The sequence below is a fragment of the Aethalodelphis obliquidens genome, unplaced genomic scaffold (assembly GCF_003676395.1).
Source record: "Aethalodelphis obliquidens isolate GAN/ISIS:26980383/991018 unplaced genomic scaffold, ASM367639v1 scaffold55, whole genome shotgun sequence".
Lineage (NCBI taxonomy): Eukaryota > Metazoa > Chordata > Mammalia > Artiodactyla > Delphinidae > Aethalodelphis > Aethalodelphis obliquidens.
The window spans coordinates 14,164,724-14,185,022 of NW_020837999.1; the positions used below are offsets into that span (position 1 = coordinate 14,164,724).

At 44.4% G+C, this 20,299-nt stretch overlaps 1 protein-coding gene across 2 annotated transcripts in view; it reads right to left on the reverse strand.

Moving 5' to 3' along the window:
- UCK2 (uridine-cytidine kinase 2) overlaps nucleotides 1–11,332 on the reverse strand; it is a 72,019-nt gene extending 60,687 nt beyond the window's left edge. Inside the window, exons 1-2 of one of the 2 annotated variants that reach the window (XM_027086449.1) lie at nucleotides 10,992–11,082; nucleotides 8,475–8,859 (exon numbers count right to left, since the gene is read on the reverse strand). In XM_027086449.1, the coding sequence (XP_026942250.1) occupies nucleotides 8,475–8,486 (12 nt within the window). In that variant the 5' untranslated portion in view covers nucleotides 8,487–8,859; nucleotides 10,992–11,082. Of the gene's footprint in view, nucleotides 1–8,474; nucleotides 8,860–10,991 lie in introns of both variants that reach the window. The other variant, XM_027086448.1, reaches the window with a different exon arrangement.
- Between the last annotated feature and the right edge of the window lie 8,967 nt (nucleotides 11,333–20,299).

Genomic DNA, 20,299 nt, shown 5'->3' on the forward strand with positions numbered 1-20,299 from the left:
GCTCCTGGGTATTTGCCCCGGGTTCCAAGTTCTATTCCTGCGCAGAACTACTTATTATCAGTCCTATCATAAATTTACTAGAGCAGTGAAGACCTCAACTGTTTCAGTTTACAAAGTATCTGCATTTCTTTTGTCGAAAAAGAGAAAACATTTTAAATAGTAGCATCTCAGATCTTAACACTGCTGTTTTACAGCAGAAACTAAAGTTTGTAATACATATAATTATGTCTCATCTGTGTTGATGAAAGGAAGAACACTAATAACCCCAATGGGACAATACAAAATTACACACATAGCTTTGGACAGTGTCTGTCACGTCGAATCTCTCTGATTCAGTAAGGACATACTCTGTTGCCTACAAGCCACTCTAAACTCAAAAGAACCTAAAAAGCTACCATGTTTTCCCACCCTATGGCTCTGCTCAGCACTTCTGCAACTCCAATCCATGCTATGAAAGGCCTATATTCAGAGGAATGCAAGCTGCCCAAAGCAGAGAGAGTTTTTCTCAAAAGATGATGCATCTACCTTCCTCTAAGATAGAGAAGATAATCGTTTTGGTTTAAAAGATCTACTCTTCTAGCATTTCTTGAGTTAAAGTAAAAATCTAGTTCATATCAACAAGCATTTCATTAAACAAAACTAGGTGGCATCCCTAATATGAATTTGACAGCGAGATATTAACGTTCATTATATATTTTTTAAATGCGCCATTAAACAGGCACCGAAGCCATCTAGAATGTACGCTGACGCCGAGCTCTGTGGTTGGCAATGTGCCCACAATCCTATCCTGGTAAAGTGATGTCCAAGAGGAAGTACAAATGTGACCAGCAAAGGGACAGTGATCTCCCAGCAACAGCCAAAGCAACTGGGTTTAAGTGCTGAAAACTAGTATTAGAAGGGATAACTGAGCAAGGAAATAACGCACTCTTCATCCATTGATTCAACAAATATTTGAGTGTCTACTGGGTGCAATTCTAAATAAGGTGACCAAGGAGGTGAGAGAGTTAACTATTCCGATGTCTGAAGGAACTGCTGTCCCCACAGAATGAACAGCCAATGCAAAGGCCCATTTGTAGGACCCTGTGGATCTTTGTAAGGACTTTGGCTTTTATTGAGAGTAAAATGGGAAGCTACTGCAAGGTTGTGAGCAGAAGCAGGGAAACTGCTAACCAACCTTCCTTCATTTTTTTTTTTTTTTTGCGGTACACGGGCCTCTCACTGCTGTGGCCTCTCCTGTTGCGGAGCACAGGCTCCGGACACGCAGGCTCAGCAGCCATGGCTCACGGGCCCAGCCGCTCCGCGGCATGTGGGATCTTCCTGGACCGGGGCACGAACCCGTGTCCCCAGCATCGGCAGGCGGACTCTCAACCACTGCACCACTAGGGAAGCCCAACCTTCCTTCATTTTAACAGAATCACTCTGGCTGCTACGATGAGAATAGAGTATAGACGGAAGACAAGAGTAGATCAGGGAGATGAGTCAGGATTCTACTGCAGTGACCCAGCTGAGAGATGCTGGTGGCTTGGATCAGAGTGGAAGCAGTGGAGATGAAAAGTGGTCAGATTGTGGACATGTAGGTAAGGAGGTAAGGTCAACAAGATTCCTTAATGGACTGGATACAAGTGAACATAAGAGGAGTCAAGAATGGCTCCAAAGTCTTAGGCCTGAGCAACTAGAAGGCTGAAAATGTCAACTAAGATGGGGAAGGCTGCAGGTTGAGCACATTTGAGGGAAGCGCAAGGACTTAAATATTGGACGTATTGAGATTCCTGTTATACATCTAAGTGAAGAGGTCAGGGAGTTACAGATGAGTCCTTCATGTTTGGTTATTTAACAAACACTTACTGAGAACTCACACAGACTGTTGTTAGCCCACGTGTGAGCCTCACTCAGGCAACAGTGTGGTAAACATAGTCCCTGATGCTGAGAACTCCGTCTAGAGACGAAGACAAGGACCGCCCTGGGTGGGGGAGAATTCTACAACGGAGGTCTGGTAGGACACTTCAGCAGCACAGCAGAGGGACACTCAATCATGCCAGCCTAGGAGGACTGCCTAGGAGACAGAGACACCAACGGAAAGATGAGCAGGGGCTATCCGGGTAAGGAAAAGGAAGGAGGATGCAGGGAGGAAGGAACTCTAGGGAAAAGAAGCAACATCTATCTGTGAGAGGAAGCACACAGGGCCCCAGGACCTACGAGAAATCCAGTTCAGGTGGATGTTGGCAAGGGCCAAGAGATGACAGTGCCTCAGAACCCCACCAAAAGATGACAAATGCCAACCGCGTCATAGAGGTTCGGAGGTGAAGATTTGAAAAGTACTTGATCTGTGTGACCGGTAGTGAGAAAACAATTATAGGATACTCAAGGCAAGCTGTGGAATTGTGAAACGCTAAGAGCTGAAAGGACCCTCTTCTATAGATGAATATACCTAATAAGTAACTGGCAAAGTTGGACCGGAATGCAAGTTTCCTAAATTAGTGGCCATACACTGATTTGAGATACTAGTGCCGTTACTAAAAAGTGAATGACCCAACGAGTGGGTAACAAATGCTTTTACAATTCTGGAGGTTTCCAGTTTTCTGCTTTTGATAAAATTAAAGGGAGGTGGGTGGCAAGCTGGCTGATTCATAAATACACATCAGGTTCTGACATATAAATAGAAAGATGAAAACTGGGTGACCTTGATATAACAAAAGTTCTTCCATTCCCATCTACTTACGTCAACAAGGTTTCTCAAAGTTTACATCTAAACAAGCAAAACATCTTATTCTAGCATTAAGTAGTAATCATCCCCCAATACATGAAGTAATTGGGTGGGGGAGTTCCACCTGTCTCATCAAGTTGCTTTCCAACATAATTCTACCTTTTGTGTCTAATTACTTACCAAAATGTATATCTACTTGATCTGATTAATTTATGCTAATAACCATACTGATGCAATCCAAAGGAAATTAACACTGAAGAGACTTATGAGAACAGGAAATAAAGATCATTCCAATGTACATACATATTTCTGTTGCAGAAGGATGACAGAGTGATCGATAAAAAATTTTCAAGCACAAAAACAAATTAACATTTTGTGGAGGAAGTGGAATTGAAATAAGATTTCAAGGAGAAAAAAATGAAAAATTAACATTTCTGATTCAATGAAGAGCTTATTCATGTATTTCTTAAATGGATGGTAATAGGTCAAATTATTACAGTATTTAGAGCACATTTAAGAGAAGGAAACAATTATTTTAAAACGTCAACATTTACACTATATCAGAAATTACATATTTTGCTACTCTTTACTCATGTGATAAAAGAAACTGATGTCAAAACCATGTGACAGGGATAAAGAATTCTCCAAAATTCTCTTAGCAGAAATGGATGCAAACATGTTTAAAGACCATAGTCCAAAATCACAGGTCAGCACTCTTAGCATCCCATTCTACTACAAGCTCTGTGTAGAGCCTGAGAGAGACTACCAACCTGCACAGAGACAGAGCTCACCCTCCACCATGCGGGAGGAGGCAATCCTACAGACAACTGCAGAACTCCGGACTGCCTACAGGACAGGCAAACAAACAGAGGATGTTTGCTGAGATATGACAAAACAGCTCTTCAGCTGAGGGGAAGGGAGGTATGGATATCAGACCAGACAGCATACTTCCAGCCTCATTAAAGCAATAAAGAAGCACAACTCAACTTCAACAACACACACACAAAATTCTTATGCTTCTACCATGTATGTACCAGGCAAAATTCTTACCTTACCAAAGCTCTACAGTAATGTGCCACAAGTCATACAAAAAGCAAGTGGTAGAATCTTCTGTCACTATTATTGTGAAAATGAATGCTCCACCAAAATGAAATGTGTGATCACATGGGATGGTGGTGGTGGGATGAACTGGGAGACTGGGATTGACATATATACACTAATATGTATAAAATGGATAACTAATAAGAACCTGCTGTATAAAAAAAAGAAAGAAAACATTAAATGGAGCATCTTGGTTTGCAAAAACAGCTGATGGACAACAAGGACGATGAAAATTTTCTAGCTGCATAATTGGGGGATGGGACTCTCATGATTTTATAAATACTGCAAAGGATGGGTTTCCTGTACTTGGATCATTTTGGGGAATAACTTTTTAAAATACAGTCATGAAATCAAGATTCATGATACTTAACTTAGAACCAAACTTTCAGCCTTATATTATCACTAAGAGTAATATCACCAAGATCATCCAAGATTCATGAATCACCACATTTGAAATAAGATTTTTAAAAATAAAACATTCAGTAAGAACCAAAAGTCTTTATACTGCTAAAGAAACCACAATTTTAAGTTTATCTCATTTTTCTTATCTTTTCATTATCCCTATTTTTGTTTTTAATTACATTGATTATACTTACATAATTTGCATATTCAGATACATGACACATTACAATAACAAGATGATCAAATGCTTTAATGATAAATTGGTTTAATGATAAAAAGTTTAATGGACAAGAAAGCACATAAACACACACACACACACAGAATATACATTCAAATGTTTTTATTGATTTAAAAAATTGAGACACACGTCTAAAAGACCTTAGAGATCTTAAGCAATTCCAACAGCACCATCTCAGATCCCACTAGCAAAAAAGGCCAGGTCTTCAGCCATGAAATTCCCAAACACAACCTGTCTCCATCACAGGACCTCATGAGAGCAAGACTCAACAAAGAAATAATATCAATGAAAAGACAACCTACAGGACTTCCCTGGTGGTGCAGTGGATAAGAATCCCCCTGCCAATGCAGGGGACACAGGTTCGAGCCCTGGTCCAGGAAGATCCCACATGCCGTGGAGCAACTAAGCCCATGTGTCACAACTGCTGAGCCTGCACCCTAAAGCCCGCGAGCCACAACTACTGAAGCCCGCATGCCTAGAGCCCGTGCTCCGCAACAAGAGAAGCCACTGCAATGAGAAGCCTGCTCACCGCAACCAAGAGTAGCCCCTGCTCACCACACCTAGAGAAAGCCCGCGCGCAGCAATGAAGACCCAACGCAGCCAAAAATAAATAAAATGAAATCTTAAAATAAATAAATAAATATAAAGCAACATAACTCAAAAGATAATTTTAAAAAAAAGAAAAAAGAAAAGACAACTTACAGAATGGGAGAAAATATTTGCAAATGATGCAACTGACAAGGGATTAATTTCTAAAATTATATAAACAGCTCATACAGCTCAATATAAAAAAAAAAAATCAAAAAATGGGCAGAAAACCTAAATAGACATTTCTCCAAAGAAGACATACAGATAGCCAACAGGCACATGAAAAGATGCTCAGTATCACTAATTATTAGAGAAATGTACATCAAAACTACAATGAGGTATCACACCTCACATTGGTCCGAATGGCCATCATCAAAAAGTCTACAAACAACAAATGCTGGAGAAAAGGGAACCCTCCTACACTGTTGGTGGGAATGTTTAAAAAAAATAAGAAAGAAATAATATCAGGCAGAAGACCTAAGCAAATGCTACAGGTACAGTGAGCTGGAGTTAGGTGACCACAGACAGTGTGCATCAGAAACACACTTCAAAGACTTTCCAACAAGAAATGAGGCAGCAGCTGAGGAAAGGCAGCAGCAGCAAGACCTGCTGCTTGGGCTTCATTCTGGCAGGCATGTGCTAGGCACTGGCACAATGAACAAGAGGGGAATTTCAGGCAGAGCAAACAGCAAGTGTGAAGAGCCCTGGGCAGGGGGAAACATGATGGGCCAAGCTGGGGATGTGGCTGGAATCGAGAGCAAAGGGGAGAGTGGCAGGAGGTCAGCAGGGCCAGATCCCGTCAGACCTCCCAGGCAGCAGCTTGAGGCGGTACAAAGCAGACAATGCCAGCTCCGAGAAAAACAGCAAAAGAACCAAAGCAGTCCCATGGTTCTGGGAGCACCTGATGGAGGGAGGGTGCGGAATGAGTGATCTGGCCGGATGGGGATGGCTGCCGAGGTTCCAGGAACCCAGCAATGGGAGTCGGAGCCGGAGGTCCAGGGAGCATTCCAGAGCGCTCCAAAAGCAGATGCTGACTCATGGTCAGGCAGAGCTGAGGTGACAGCCCCCACCTCTGAGGGGACTGCAATGTCCTCTCTTGGTCTGTATTATTCATACACTGTCCTACTGACCTCCCTCAAAATACGTCCGAGGGCTGGTCCCTGCTTGTGGAGAAAGTTCAAAACAGGCATAGCTTTAGTAAAGGAAAAACCTGGATTCCAATCCAAGTTCTATCACTTACTAGCTACATGACCTCAGGCAAGTCAAAAATTCTCCTAACACCTTCCAGTGTTATCCATCAGTGGGGAAGACACCTGCCCCACTTCAAAAGGAAGAGATAAGGAAATGCTTTAATGATAAATTGGCTTGATGAGCTGTTTAAGCAGCTTGCAACTATAAAATACTGACAGACTTTCTCTCATATTTCCTTACGACCTGACTTCCTCATAATACAGTATTCTTCACAATGACATTCAACAAATGTTCATTTAGTACATACTAATTAAATGCTAGGCTCTGAATAAGCAATACCAATGTACAGTATTAGGGTTCAGCGGGGTTTTTTACTGTCTAGTCACTGCAACACGAATAGCACAGTTAAACATGGTTTCAACTGTGGCTTCAAAGCCTAATTCAAATAGTCTTATGAATTAAAAGAATAAAAGGATAATTACAAATGATGGTCTGCCTAACTCAGTTCAACAAACACTGTATCAAACACTGTAATGGTCATTAAGGCAGAAATAAATGAGACGCTCTTATAGAACTTTTACTATAGCGGGGGAAGCAGTCAACAAATAACCCCAGCACTAGGCAAAATGTGGTGAAACTATGGAAGCATTAGAGACAAAAAATAATTCTGATTAAGAAAATGGATAACAAAGTTCCCTGGGGGAAGTATTAACAAAACTGAAACCTTGAAAGGATTAGAGGCCATTCCAGAGAGAAGACCAGGAGCAAAAGTATAAATGAAAGAAGTTCCACAGATGTGTGTGTGTGCATTTGGGTGTGGGGAAGCGGGACAAGAGTGGAAAAATAGTCTGGTGGGACTTCCCTGGTGGCACAGTGGTTAGAAATCTGCCTGCCAATGCAGGGGACACAGAATTTGAGCCCTGGTCCGGGAAGATCCCACATGCCGAGGAGCAACTAAACCCATGCGTCACAACTACTGAGCCTGTGCTCTATCAGCCCGCAAGCCACAACTACTGAAGCCTGCGCGCCTACAGCCTGTGCTCCACAACAAGAGAAGCCACCGCGATGAGAAGCCGACACACTGCAACAAAGAGTAGCCCCCGCTCACTGCAACTAGAGAAAGCCTGCCCGCACAGCAAGGAAGACCCAACACAGCCATAGATAAATAAATAAATAAATAAATTTTAAAAAAATTTTTTAATAAATAAATAAATAGTCTGGGACCACATTTGGGGGCCAGGGGGATGTGCACTGTGCTGAAATATCTGACCTATAGCCTGGTCAGTGAAGAGGCATCCAAGGTTTCCAAAAAGGAGAGTGGCACAGTCAGAGCTACACTAAGGAAGACCGCTCTGATGGCAGTGCAGACTGAGAAGCTATTTTAATTGGCGAAGAAGTCACAGCGCAGTAAACAGCAAAAATAAAGAGGAGAGGGAATGGCACCTAAAGTCATGGATATATATTCAGGTAAAGAAGTTTAAACTGTTTTTTTTCCCCATCCAGTGTTACTTCTTGCTCTCTTAGACTTGTCCTTTAGGAGGAAATACGAGAATGTGATTTTTTTTTTTTTTTTTTTTTTGCGGTACGCGGGCCTCTCACTGTTGTGGCCTCTCCCGTTGCGGAGCACAGGCTCTGGACGTGCAGGCTCAGCGGCCATGGCTCACGGGCCCAGCCGCTCTGCAGCATGTGGGATCCTCCCGGACCGGGGCACGAACCCGTGTCCCCTGCATCTGCAGGCGGACTCTCAACCACTGCGCCACCAGGGAAGCCCCCACCACAATTTTAAGGTGAGTTTTTAAGAATGATTTGCCATGTCAGCCTAGCAAAGCTTACTCTAGAGTCCTAATTAATCTTCATGTATAAAACAAACTTTAATGTGATGTATGGGACTTCCCTGGCGGTCCAGTGGTTAAGACCCTACGCTTCCAATGCAGGGGGTGCGCGTTCGATCCCTGGTGGGGGAACTAAGATCCCACATGCTGTGTGGCATGGCCAAAACAAACAAACAAAAATGTAATATATGACCACAATCGCTATTTTTGCCTTCTACAACCAAACTAATTTAGGCTAAGATAAAATACTTGTTAACTCAGGGCAACAACAACATTGAGACAAATTAGAGCTCTCAAGAGAAGCTGAACAGGGAGTTGTTTTCTCTTATAAAGGAGGGGAGAAAGCAATCAAGATCTATATTGCCAGGCCACTGAGTACAAAGCAATCTGCATTTCCATTTCCTTTTGGGTCAAGTACCTCTGAAACCATTCTGTAGCCATTTCCAAGTAGCCCCTTTCCAGGTTGAAAGTGTAAACTTGTGTTCTCCGGGCATGCCTTAGTCAATTCTTCTTAAACAAGGCCAATAGCTGGGACAAATATATGATCTGAATTCATTATTTTTCTCATCCGTAAGTGATGAGATGAAGTGTTGGACTCCAGGGCCTCCGAGGTTCCTTCTAGCTCTATAACTGTCCTTTTTTGTTGATGTCCTTGGGCCCTTTGCCTTCTCCCAAATTCCTTTAACAGGCACAGAGCAAATATGCAGGGGGTAGAGTATCGACTTTGCTTCCAGGCCCTCCTGTACCACAATGTTCAGACTTGAGGCTTCCAAAGGAGGTCCAGTTTGTTAATGCTGACCATCCTTTAAAAAAAAAACAAAAAAACAAAAACTTCAAATTCCTTGGAGAAAAGGCACTAAAGACTGGACTAAAGAATCAAGACATAATTGCAGCAAACTGACTGCAGTAAAGAATTTTTGAAGTCCAATGCTCCTTTGGACTTTTTCTTAATAACAAAAAAATTATAAAATCTTACAATGACAAAGTATTTGTTAATGCCCAAAAGATACAACATGCTTTAAAAACTGCATGAAAATAGACGCTTTCTTAGAAGTATTTTCCTCCTTGATGAGAAATAGGGACAGCAGAGTTAAGAGTTCCCTTAATGGCTCATTCCTAGCTCCTACTTGACACGTTACAGAAATACACATTTATACTGATTATCCACTGAGAAAAGGTGATGATTGAGGAACGCACAATAATAAGAAGCGAGTTAGTTCACCTTTTAGGATCTTAGTTTCCGCCTCTGTAGTGACTAAATTATTTAGATGATTACCAAGTTCATTTTGTTTCTAAATGCTACACTCATCTGCCAGTTTCGGTCTCCTTTCCCCCTAGGAGGGCTGGATCTCAGGTTAATATTTGGATCCAACTATGTGCCAGGCATCGTGCTAGGAGCACTGGGAATACGGCCATCAACAACAAAAAAGGTCCCACATAACACGAATATACTATGGAAAGGGCGGGGGGGGGGGGGGCGGAGGGGGACTGAGAAAATTCTAATATAACAGGTACATTTCCTAAAAGAGCTGGCACCCTGGTTTGGCTTTGACTTACTAGTAATAGTACCAATAAAAAACATGTAAAATTTTTAAAAATTAAAAAAGGCATTCAACCAGGGGCAAATTCAACATAAACTTCTGCGACATAAAGCAGGCAGATCCCAAGCCCTGGGGGCTACAGTCGAGATTAACTAATCAATAAAGAAGTTCCATAGCGCCAGCTGCCGTGCCTGGGCCCCGGGCGCCAAAGTAGTCCAGACCTGGAGGGAAAAATGTAAAACCAAAATGGAGGAGGGGCTACGGCAGAGTCTGCTCCGGAGCAAAAACCTCGTGGCTCGCTTCTCATGGCGCCAACCAGCCTTCCTGCTCCGCTCTCCCTGACCCTAGGAGGCATCATCCCACCTCGCCAAACCCAGCGCGCAGCACCTATTTCTCGCAGGCTCCCCTTGAGGAGCCTGGGCACCAAATGAACTTGTTAAACAGTAGGGTAACAGTAGGGTAAACAAGTAGCCACATCTTAAAGGCAGGGGAGCAAAGAAAACTATCTGAGAGGACTCTACCCTTCTCCACCTGCAGAAAAAGCCGCGGGCAAAGCTAGGAAAGCATATCCCTAGTCTCTCCTTGCCTTGCTGAAAAAACAAAGAAAGCAGGCTCCTAGAGGAGTCAGACAGCCAGAGAACGACCTCCTTCTGCGGATGCAAGACGCGTACGGCCCCAGACATCTAAGAGCATGGGGCCAGCACAACTTTCTTATTGAAGCCGACCGCGTTTCCTCTTAAAACCCCCCAAAAAGAGAAGCCCCGACTGTGATCATTTCACTGATGTCACCTCGCCTATTTGGCTCTCGGGATTTTACCCGAAAACCTCTGCAGTGCCCGGCACCGGCGTCCAGCCCAAGTGCGGCTCCCCTTCCCCGGGACGCCGCGTCACGTTCTCGCAGCCCTCCCGGTCGGGCTACCCGGCTCGCTCCGACCCGGCACCGGGGTTGCGTCGCCGGGCGAGCACATCAACGCCAGGCCGAGGGAAGACGGGTGTACCGGGGATTCGTAGAGGACCCCGCTTAAAGCCCTCTCCCCCACGACGGACTTGCAAAACAATAAGCATCCGCTTTCTCTGCCCCTCCCCCATAGGACCCCAGCCACAAATTACCGCCGCCGGGAGCGTGCCAGCCCTGTGATCGGTGGCCGGAGTACCCCTGGAACCTCAGATGGCCCGAGTCCCCGGCCGCCCATCCGCTGCCACGGCGCCCGGAGTCTGCGCGGGGAAGACTCTGCACTGGAGCGCGGCCAGCAGCGGAGGCGCGCGGGCCACGCGGTGGCTGCAGGAACTGACATGGCCCGCGGCCGCCGGCCACATGCGGCGCCGCCGGGCCCCGGCCGGGGTGGGGAGAGGTGGGGAGGAGAAGAGAGAGCGGCCCCGGGGCCCCGCCGTACCTTGCCGCTGGCCGTGCCCCCGCTAACGCCGATCAGGAAGGGCTCGCCGCCGTTGGGCTGCTGGTGGTTCTGCAGGGTCTGCTCGCTGTCCCCAGCCATGGCTCGCGCCGCCCCTCCTCCCGCTGCCTGTGCGAACGGACGCACGCTCCCCGCCCGCGCCGGGCTCCCTCCGCTTCCCGCAGCCTCCGCTGGGCGCTGCCCAGGTCGAGGCTGACGCGGCTCCCTGCGCACCGCTCGGATCCCGGTGCTGGAGCTGGCTTTCCCGAAGGAGCCGAGAGCCTTCCTCTGCCCGCTGTGGCCGCCCCGGTTTACATCCCAGGCAGAGGTCAGCGTGATGCTGCTGCTCCAATCCGGGCGGACAGCGCACTGCTATTCGCCGAGGCAGCGGCGGCGAGGCGTCTGCCCCAGCCTCCGCCCCTCCCGGGCCCCGCCGCCGCCGCCTGGGGTCTCTGGGAAAGGTATGAGCCCGACCCTTCTCCCAACCCGCCTGGTTAACCCTTTCCGCGACGACGACCTGCGGCGGGACCAAGGGAAAAGAAAGGAGCCTTCTGCGTTTTAATTGGGTATGCTCCCACCTATTTCAAAAGGGATAAAAAGCTAAAAGGACAGATCAAATAATGGAGGAGATGCCTCAGGTTTGAGAAGCAAAATTAGAACAAGCTTGGAAGGTTAAGATGAAACAAAGAGTTAATGTCATTTACCCATTATCCAGACTAAAAACTTGTGTTGCGAAAATGAGATTTCTTTTTCCCATCCCGTTTGCCAAAATAATATGTCAGCCTCTGGCTTTAAATATTTCCTCTCTTGGAAACCCCCAAACACCATCCTCCTTAAACGGCGACTCTCTGGAGTCCTTCCTAGAGAAAGGTAATTTGAGGAGCTCATCTGAGGGAAGCCCTCCCTCCTAACATCAACGCCCTTTCTAACCGTAGTTTGAAATCCCAAACACTGAGGTTCCTGTGGAGTTAGAGCTGTGGAAACGATAAATGATGCTTAATGTCACGTTGACTTATTAATACCTTTAAGTGAACTGGTTTCTCAGAGATGGGGAATTAGGCACTTGGTTACAAAGGCAGTAGCTGCTGATGACTCAGAACAGCGCCACCTCTGGAGCCAGATTTCTGCATTGACTTGCAGTTCCCTGAGCAAGTTACTTAATCTCCCTTGCTCAATGTTCTCATCTGTTAAATGGGAATAATAATGGCAGTTACATGCTAAGATTATTATATTAAATGAACTATTGTATTTAAAGTACTTAACGTGGTACCCTGCACAGGTACAAGACCCTATATAAATGATCTATGAGGAAAAGCCCCTAAAGGGCTGAAACTGGAAAGGGAAGCTTCGTTTGGGCACAGGGGAGAGAGGGAGGACTAGACTAGTCACAGCCGCTGCCCCTGTGAACCTGGGACTGGTATAAATGAGCTGATGGGGGTCCTACAGTCTAAAGGAGAAGTTAAGTCTATAGCATTCTCTTTCAAAACTTAGTGTTACCTAAAATTCAGAATTATTTTGAAAAAAAATTACTAAAGAAAATTGAGTATTAGAAAAAACAAATGTTCGCTTCACTTTTTATATATTTCAGGTAACCATCCAAAACCAAACTCCACAGAAGCTCAGACAGGAAACTAAGCTGGGGAACGCAGCTACCTGGTACCCAGAGGCAGGCATTTGGGGGAGGTTAGCTAGAAGGGTGCCTTATCAAATGCCTGTGGGGTGGGTGAGTTTTAGCTGATTCATGTGTCTGCTTCTCCTCCTCCAAGTTTTTCTCCACTAAAAAGATAAGATCTTCAAGGACTTTTGCAGAGCTCTTCACAGCCCAAGACAAGGCCTATTGGAATTTGGAAGTTGATGGACTCATAGCTAAGGGGATATTAGGTAGCTGAGAGGAAGAAGAGGATAAAACACTGCCATGTCCTCCATGAACTTTCCCCAAATCTCTGCCTTTTTTTTATCATTCCTATAACTTTCTTCTACAATATTTTATCATAAGAATTTTCAGACATACAGTTGAAAGATTTTACAGTAAACACTGATATAGGCACCACCTAGATTCTGCTGTTAACACTGTACTATACTTGTTTCATCACACTAGTTGTCTACCTATCCTCTATCACATTTTTATTATTTTTGTTATAGCTTGTTTCCCTTTGTTACTCCAAACTGGTTTATACATTTCTTGCTTTGTCTGTCTAGTTTTTTTTTTTAATCTTTTCTTTTTTTAACTTATTTAATTAATTTATTTATTTTTGGCTGTGTCGGGTCTTTGTTGCTGAGCGGGGCCCACTCTTCGCTTCGGTGCGCGGGCTTCTCACTGTGGTGTCTTCTGCTGCAGAGCACGGGCTCTAGGCACGAGGGCTTCAGTAGTTGTGATTCGCGGGCTCTAGAGCGCAGGCTCTGTAGTTGTGGTGCACGGGCTTAGTTGCTCTGCGGCATGTGGGATCTTCCCCAACCAGGGCTCGAACCCATGTCCCCTGCATTGGCAGGTGGATTCTTAACCACTGTGCCACCAGGGAAGCCCCTGTTTGTCTGTTTTTAACTACTATATCCCTAGCACCTAAAACAATTTCTGAGACACAGTAGGACCTTCATAAATATTTGTTGAATGAATGGACACCATATCTCATTTCTACATTCCCAAGGCCCACAGAGCAAAATAATTGGAAATAGGAAGCGCTCAATACATGTTTGTTGAATGAATGGATGGATGAATGAATGAACAAATATGAAAGAGGTAAGAAAATACCAACAAGTAAACTTCACTTCCACCACTTTGGAAGGAAATGTGGTTTTCCCTAGATTGCATTTATGTGGTTACTATTATTTCTGAATGTTTTGTTTTCCTGGCATTCCAAGTAACTGTCTACCTCTAATCCTAGTACGTGCATCTATTAACTAGTTAAACTAACTCATTAACTGAGCTAACTCATTACACTTATCTGCACCCTGTTTAATAATAATAATATTTGACATGAGTTAATATACATAAAAGTGCTCTGGGGACTTTCCTGGTGGCACAGTGGTTAAGAATCTGCCTGCCAATGCAGGGGACACAGGTTCCATCCCTGGTCCGGGAAGATCCCACATGCCGCGGAGCAGCTAAGCCTGTGCGCCACAGCTACAGAGCCTGAGCTCTAGAGCCTGCAAACCACAACTACTGAGCCCGCGTGCCACAACCACTTTAAGCCCGCGTGCCTAGAGCCCGTGCTCTGCAACAAGAGAAGCCACTGCATGCCACAACGAAGAGTAGCCCCTGCTCACCACTAGAGAAAGCCCGCGCGCAACAACGAAGACCCAACACAGCCAAAAATAAATACATAAATACCTTAAAAAAAAAGTGCTCTGAAAAAAAACAAAAGCTATCTATATTAAGGCCTAATCCAGCTGCACTCTGCACTCCCTGTTTTCACTTTGCTGTTTTTTCTCTATTCTGTCTCTAGGGCAGGCTCACCTACACATAAGGAAGTTCCCCTTGTCCATTTAAATTATTAAGAGTATTCTCAGCACTGGTGACCTGAGCAAGGACTTTTGCATCTTTGCTCTTTAAAAAGCAAGGCAGGCTGTCTGTGCTATTCCCTGTGCTGTGTCATCCTCTCTTGGGAGCCTGGTCACCAAATCCCACAGCTAGGGATGTTCAAATCATGTTTGAGCCTCCTCTAGCAATTACACTGCAGATTCTGGATTAAGTGATTTCCAGATGCCCTCTTTCCCCTCCCACTAAGAAAAAAAAAAATCAAACATTTTCAATAAAATCCAGAGCTAGAACAGATTCAAGGGAACACATTTTCTCACTATCTGTGAGAATGTTTTTAATATAAATTCAGATTTCAGTCTGATCAAGCTCTGGCCTAGTTAACATTTGGGAATGAAGTCAGCATGAGTGTGCAACTATAGCTGTAGCCAAAGAAGGAGAAAAGACCTTGCTGTTGACAGTCCTCTATCTGCCTGCCTTTTCTCCTTAAAGCAGCTATAGTTCTGAACTAGACAAGCAACCTTACATTTTGCATCCAGCTGACAAATGCTACCTCTAGGTGCTTCATGCACCATAGCTAACTCTCTAATTGCTTATCACATTTCCCAACCAGAAAAAAATGTTCTCACACTTCAGTATGTCTTCTGCAGCATGTTAGCTCCCTGTTTTGCCTTTCCAACTACCTCCTGCCTTTTATCAATCAGCAATTGCTTTGACAGGTCATAAGTACTGTTCTGAAAAGATGACCAGATGATATGAAAGCTACTTCAGCATCTGGCTCTGTGATCTTAATCAATCCTGTTCTCAGATACTGTTAAGCAGCAGGATATAGCACAGTCCCAGAAAGAGCAGCTTCAGCAGCCTCTGAAGGCAAGTCCATGGGCCCCACCCCAGAGGTAATAAACCTGAAAGTCTGTGGGAGGGGCCAAGCAATTTGTCTTTCATAAACCCTCCACTTGACTCTAGTGCCCACCAAAGTTTGAGAACTACTGATTTAGTGGAACAAAGACAGTGTGAGCTCTAGTCAGAAAAGCAAGCTTTACATCCTTGCTTTGTTACTAACTTTGTAACCTTTGGCAAGTTACTTACTTTCTATAATCCTTGGTTTCTTCAGCTGTTAAATGGTACCTGGCTCATAGGATGGTTGTGAAAATAATGAATCTATATCGGTATGCATATAGTGGTTGTTAAATATCATTTCTCTTTCCCTCCTATTTCTGTTACAGGTCCCTGATTATTGCAAGAGTCATACCATGTAGAGATTAGGAATTCCAAAGGTAAGGACTCCTAATCCCCAAGGACACTTTAAACTAAAAATGAAATATAATGTCCAGAATAGGTAACTATAGGTAGAGCTTGCCTACAGCTAGAGAAGTTGGGGGATAAATAGGGAGTGGCGACTAATGGGTCCAGGATATCTTTCTTAGGGTAATGGAAATGTTCTAAAATTAATTGTCATGATGGTTGCACAACTTTTGCCTAAGAACCATCATTGAATCATTAAGTTGGTGAATTGTATGGTATGTAAATTATATCTCAAAGCACTTTCAAAAATTAAGTCTCAACCTGCAGTCTAGGAGGGGTAAGAGATTTTTCAGAATTGGGAACAGAAATGGCAAAGGCACAGAAAAAAGACTTGAGAACTAAAAAGACAATGGTCAGAGGACTTTGTAACCTATAAAACAGTACCCAAATGCAAGTTGTTAATTTTGTTAAATTCAGTATATTGATTTTTGCACATATGCTCGTCCCCTTCCTCAGAAAAATAATAGTCATACAAGGGCCCTTAAATTTTAGCTGGCCCAACTTCAGAAATCCCACACACCCACAGAAGTCTTCCCAGACTTTGAAAACATTAACATATAGATTTTAGTTCTATAGGGATTTTCTGATTTTCTCTCCCTACCTTATAACAGGATTTTCTAGTGTGATTCTATGAAAATAAGACTTTAAATAAAATAAGGAGTTCAGTTGTCTTGCCCAGCCAGCTCCCAGCATCACTATTTTGTTCACTCTCCTTGTTCTAAGCCATTTACCTTCATTTTGTTCCCAGGCCTTATCCCAGACCTGCATCTGACCCTTTGCTTCTTTTCCTATCACCAGATTACCACCCTGCCCATCCCACTTTTCTACTATGACTTCCTTCACCTTCCTCAATTAGCTACAAGGTCACTTTCTCTGTAATTAATCTACTTCTACTTCTACCCCTCCCCCCTCCACCCTGGGGCTGATGCTCTGTCCATTACACCATAATGGATGCATCGTGGTTGGTGATGTACAGTGCTGGGGACTAGCGTGACACAAGGGAGACCCCTAGGGTGCAAAATGTAAGGAGGCTCTGACTCTTGGATGGAGGAAGTGCTAGCGTAGGGTGGAACTTAAAAAGAAGTCTTCTTTACGTGTTTGCTCTAGACGCCTTCCTTGCCTCACCCCAGTCCCAGCCCTGGTAATTGTCAACAGAAGCAAAGGACAGTACAGCTAATGGCATCAACCTCAGAGCAGTAGCTACATTTAGTCTGGTGGCTTGGCTTGTATTTAGACTGGTGGCCAAGGATGGCAGGTTTGACTCTCCTCAGGGTGATGGACTGAGGTGCTAATTGGTGTTGGAGGCTAAATGAGATTGCAGATTTAGCAGGTTAGTTTTTGCTCAGAGTTCAAATGGTATGTTGCTGAAAAGTTACTTTGGTATCTCGAAGCAACCTCTCCCCAGATCATTAGGAGAGAAAATTAGTTCAAATCTGCTTCATAATGAAATTACAGCTGTTTCTGGTGGCAAAGAGGCCTAAGGCTTTGAGTGATGGAACCTAGTGTTTCAGAAATATTTTTAGTCACAGACTGAGAAAGCTAAAAAAAGGAGGCGATTCCCCAGGAACACACACACATACACACACAAGTAGAATTTTGAGTATAATTTACTCAGGCCTGACATAGCCCCAGTTTTCATCCTGGTGGCCAGGGGAGGTGGTGGGGGTGAGGACAGCTTCTGAGGAGAGCACCTATTGCCAGCACAATGGAAGTGTTAATCTCTTTTTAAGGAATATGGGCCATCTCTGCGCGCACAGAGGGCCCCGGGGGGCATGGTGGTTGCCAAGGCAATATCCTCAAAGGCACCCATCCAGATGTCCCCACCCATATTTTAGGATCCTAGGTTTTTATCACCAAGGCCCTGACATTTTCCTACCGGTCCTGCCTTGGCTGACCAGTGTAAACAGCTACTGAGCTCTGAGCCTCTAACAACTAGGTCTTCAGCCTGCTGCTCAAATGTGCCTGCACTTCTACTGCAAAATATCAGTGTAAGGCCAACTGGCCCGAGGCAGGGGAACACAATCAGATTCACAGGTTGCATCAGACCGAAACTCTCCGGACCACCCAGTTCCAGAAACTGACCTGGGGACTTCGAACCCAGCCCAGCCTTCCTGCCTTTCGAGGGGCGGGACTAACGGTCCCCCAGGATACCCGAAAAGGCCACCAAATAAGGAATACCCTGCGCCCTCCCAGATTCACCACACCCCTTTCCCTTCTTCCCCTATAAAATCTTGCCCTACCCTCGCCCGGGTGTGACTTCTCTGGCCCCTTTCTCTCGGACCAGTGAACCTGGCCCGGGGAGCGCTCCCTAATAAAGCTCACTTGAGGCTTTCCTCTGTTTCGCGGTGCCGTCTGTTAAGATCCGACCTTACAATCAGGACCTCTTTGTAAGCTACCAGAGGTTCTCTGACTCTCACACTTAACCATTAACTGCTTGCTAACAATAGCATGTCACAACTTAGCAGCAACCAGCCAACTCCGGCCTTTGTAGGCACTGGTCCCCCATATTTTGTGAAAGGCCTGAAACATGGCTCCTGCCACGGCTTTCTCCGCCACCAGGACATTTTCACAGGCCACCACCAGTGAAACCTTTAGCAACTGAGGCACCATCTTGTGCCACGTCCCATTCCCCAACCAGGACAGCATCTTCTTCCTCTGCTGGGCAGTAAGTGAGCCATTCCAAATCTCTGTCTGACCACCTATTTTCTTGGACCACTCTTGGTACCAGTGGTGCTAATCTGGGTCCTCTAAGAAGCAGATGCCAAGATGGGATTAAACGCATGAAGATTAGGGGTAATGACTGTGAGAGGAAAGAGGGGGCTGGAAAAACTTGGAAGAGACCCCAGACTGCAATACAGACCTGGCTCTGAGTGAAGGAGAGGGGTAAGGAAGATTGGGCAGAAGCACGCTAGACTACTGTGCAGACTAAGAAAGGTTCAGCCAAGCTGTTGGGAGTCCTCAAGTTAAAGTTAACAATAAGAAGAGCCTCATTTCTCCTAGGAATGGACCTGCCTTCGTATTCCAGTGACATGGAGTATTCCAACTGGCTGGCAGTAGCCTATGGGAAGCACAGTCGGGGAGCAAATGCAGCACAGTAGCTCAGGCTCTTGGTCAGTTCTGTTCCTTGTGGGTGGAGTTCTTTGAGGCATTTCTCCTGGCCACCACATATGGAGAGTGAAGTGTTGAAATCTCTAACTAAAATTGTTGAATTATCTATTTTTCCTTTCAGTTATATCCCTTTTTGCTACATGTATGTTGGGGCTCTTTTGTTAAGTACATGTAAATTTATGAGTGGTCATATATATATAGATATATATAAAGGATATACATATCCTTTTCCATTATGAAATGTCCCTATTTATCTCTAGGAATATTCTATGCCCTAAAGCCTGTTTTGTCTGACATTAATAAGCCACTCCAGCTCTCTTATGATCACTGTTTGCATGGTATATCATTTTCCATCTTTTAGTTTTAACTTCTTTGTGTCTGTGAATCTAAAGTGTGTGTCTTGTGAACAGTATATAGTTGGATCTTGCTTCTTTATATAGCCTGACAATCTGTAGTAGATCTAACAGTATAATATAATAAGTCTGCTAGTAACATCTTCTCTCAGTTTTTGCTTGTCTGGTAATATCTTTATTTCAGTTTCTTTTTCAAAGAATGGTTTTACTGGATATAGAATTCTTGGTTAAGAGGATGGTATTTTTTCCCCAGCCCTTTTTTTTTTTAACATCTTTATTGGAGTATAATTGCTTTTCAATGGTGTGTTAGTTTCTGCTTTATAACAAAGTGAATCAGTTATGCATATACTTATGTCCCCATATCTCTACCCTCTTGTGTGTCCCTCCCTCCCTCCCTATCCCACCCCTCCAGGTGGTCACAAAGCACCGAGCTGATCTCCCTGTGCTATGCGGCTGCTTCCCACTAGCTATCTATTTTACGTTTGATAGTGTACATATGTCCATGCCACTCTCTCACTTCGTCCCAGTTTACCCTTCCTCCTCCCCGTATCCTCAAGTCCGTTCTCTACGTCTTCCCCAGCCCTTTTAATAAGTCATTCCACTGTCTTTCTGGCCTTCAGTATTTCTAGTGAGAAGTTAGAAGTTAGTTAGTTAATTGTTTTCCCCCTATATATGATGAGTCATTTTCTCTCACTGCTTTCAAGATTTTTCTCTGTGTCCCTGGCTTTCAGAAATTTGCCTCATATGTCTAGGTGTGGTTTTCTTTTAGTTTATCCTATTCAAATTTCATTGAGCTTTTGGATGTGTAAGTTAAAGTTTTTCATTAAATTTGGGACGTTTTCAGCCATTATTTCTTGGAATATTTTTTCTACTCCTTTCTCTCTCCCCATTTTGGGACTCCCATTACATTTAAGTTGGAATGCTTGACTCCAAGGTTTCTAAGACCCTGTTTATTTTTCTTCAATCCTCTTTTTTCTCTGTTCTTTGGAGTGGATAATTTCTATTAGTCTATCCTCAGATTCACTGATTATTTCTTCTGTCATCTCAAATCTGCTGCTGGGACCATCTAG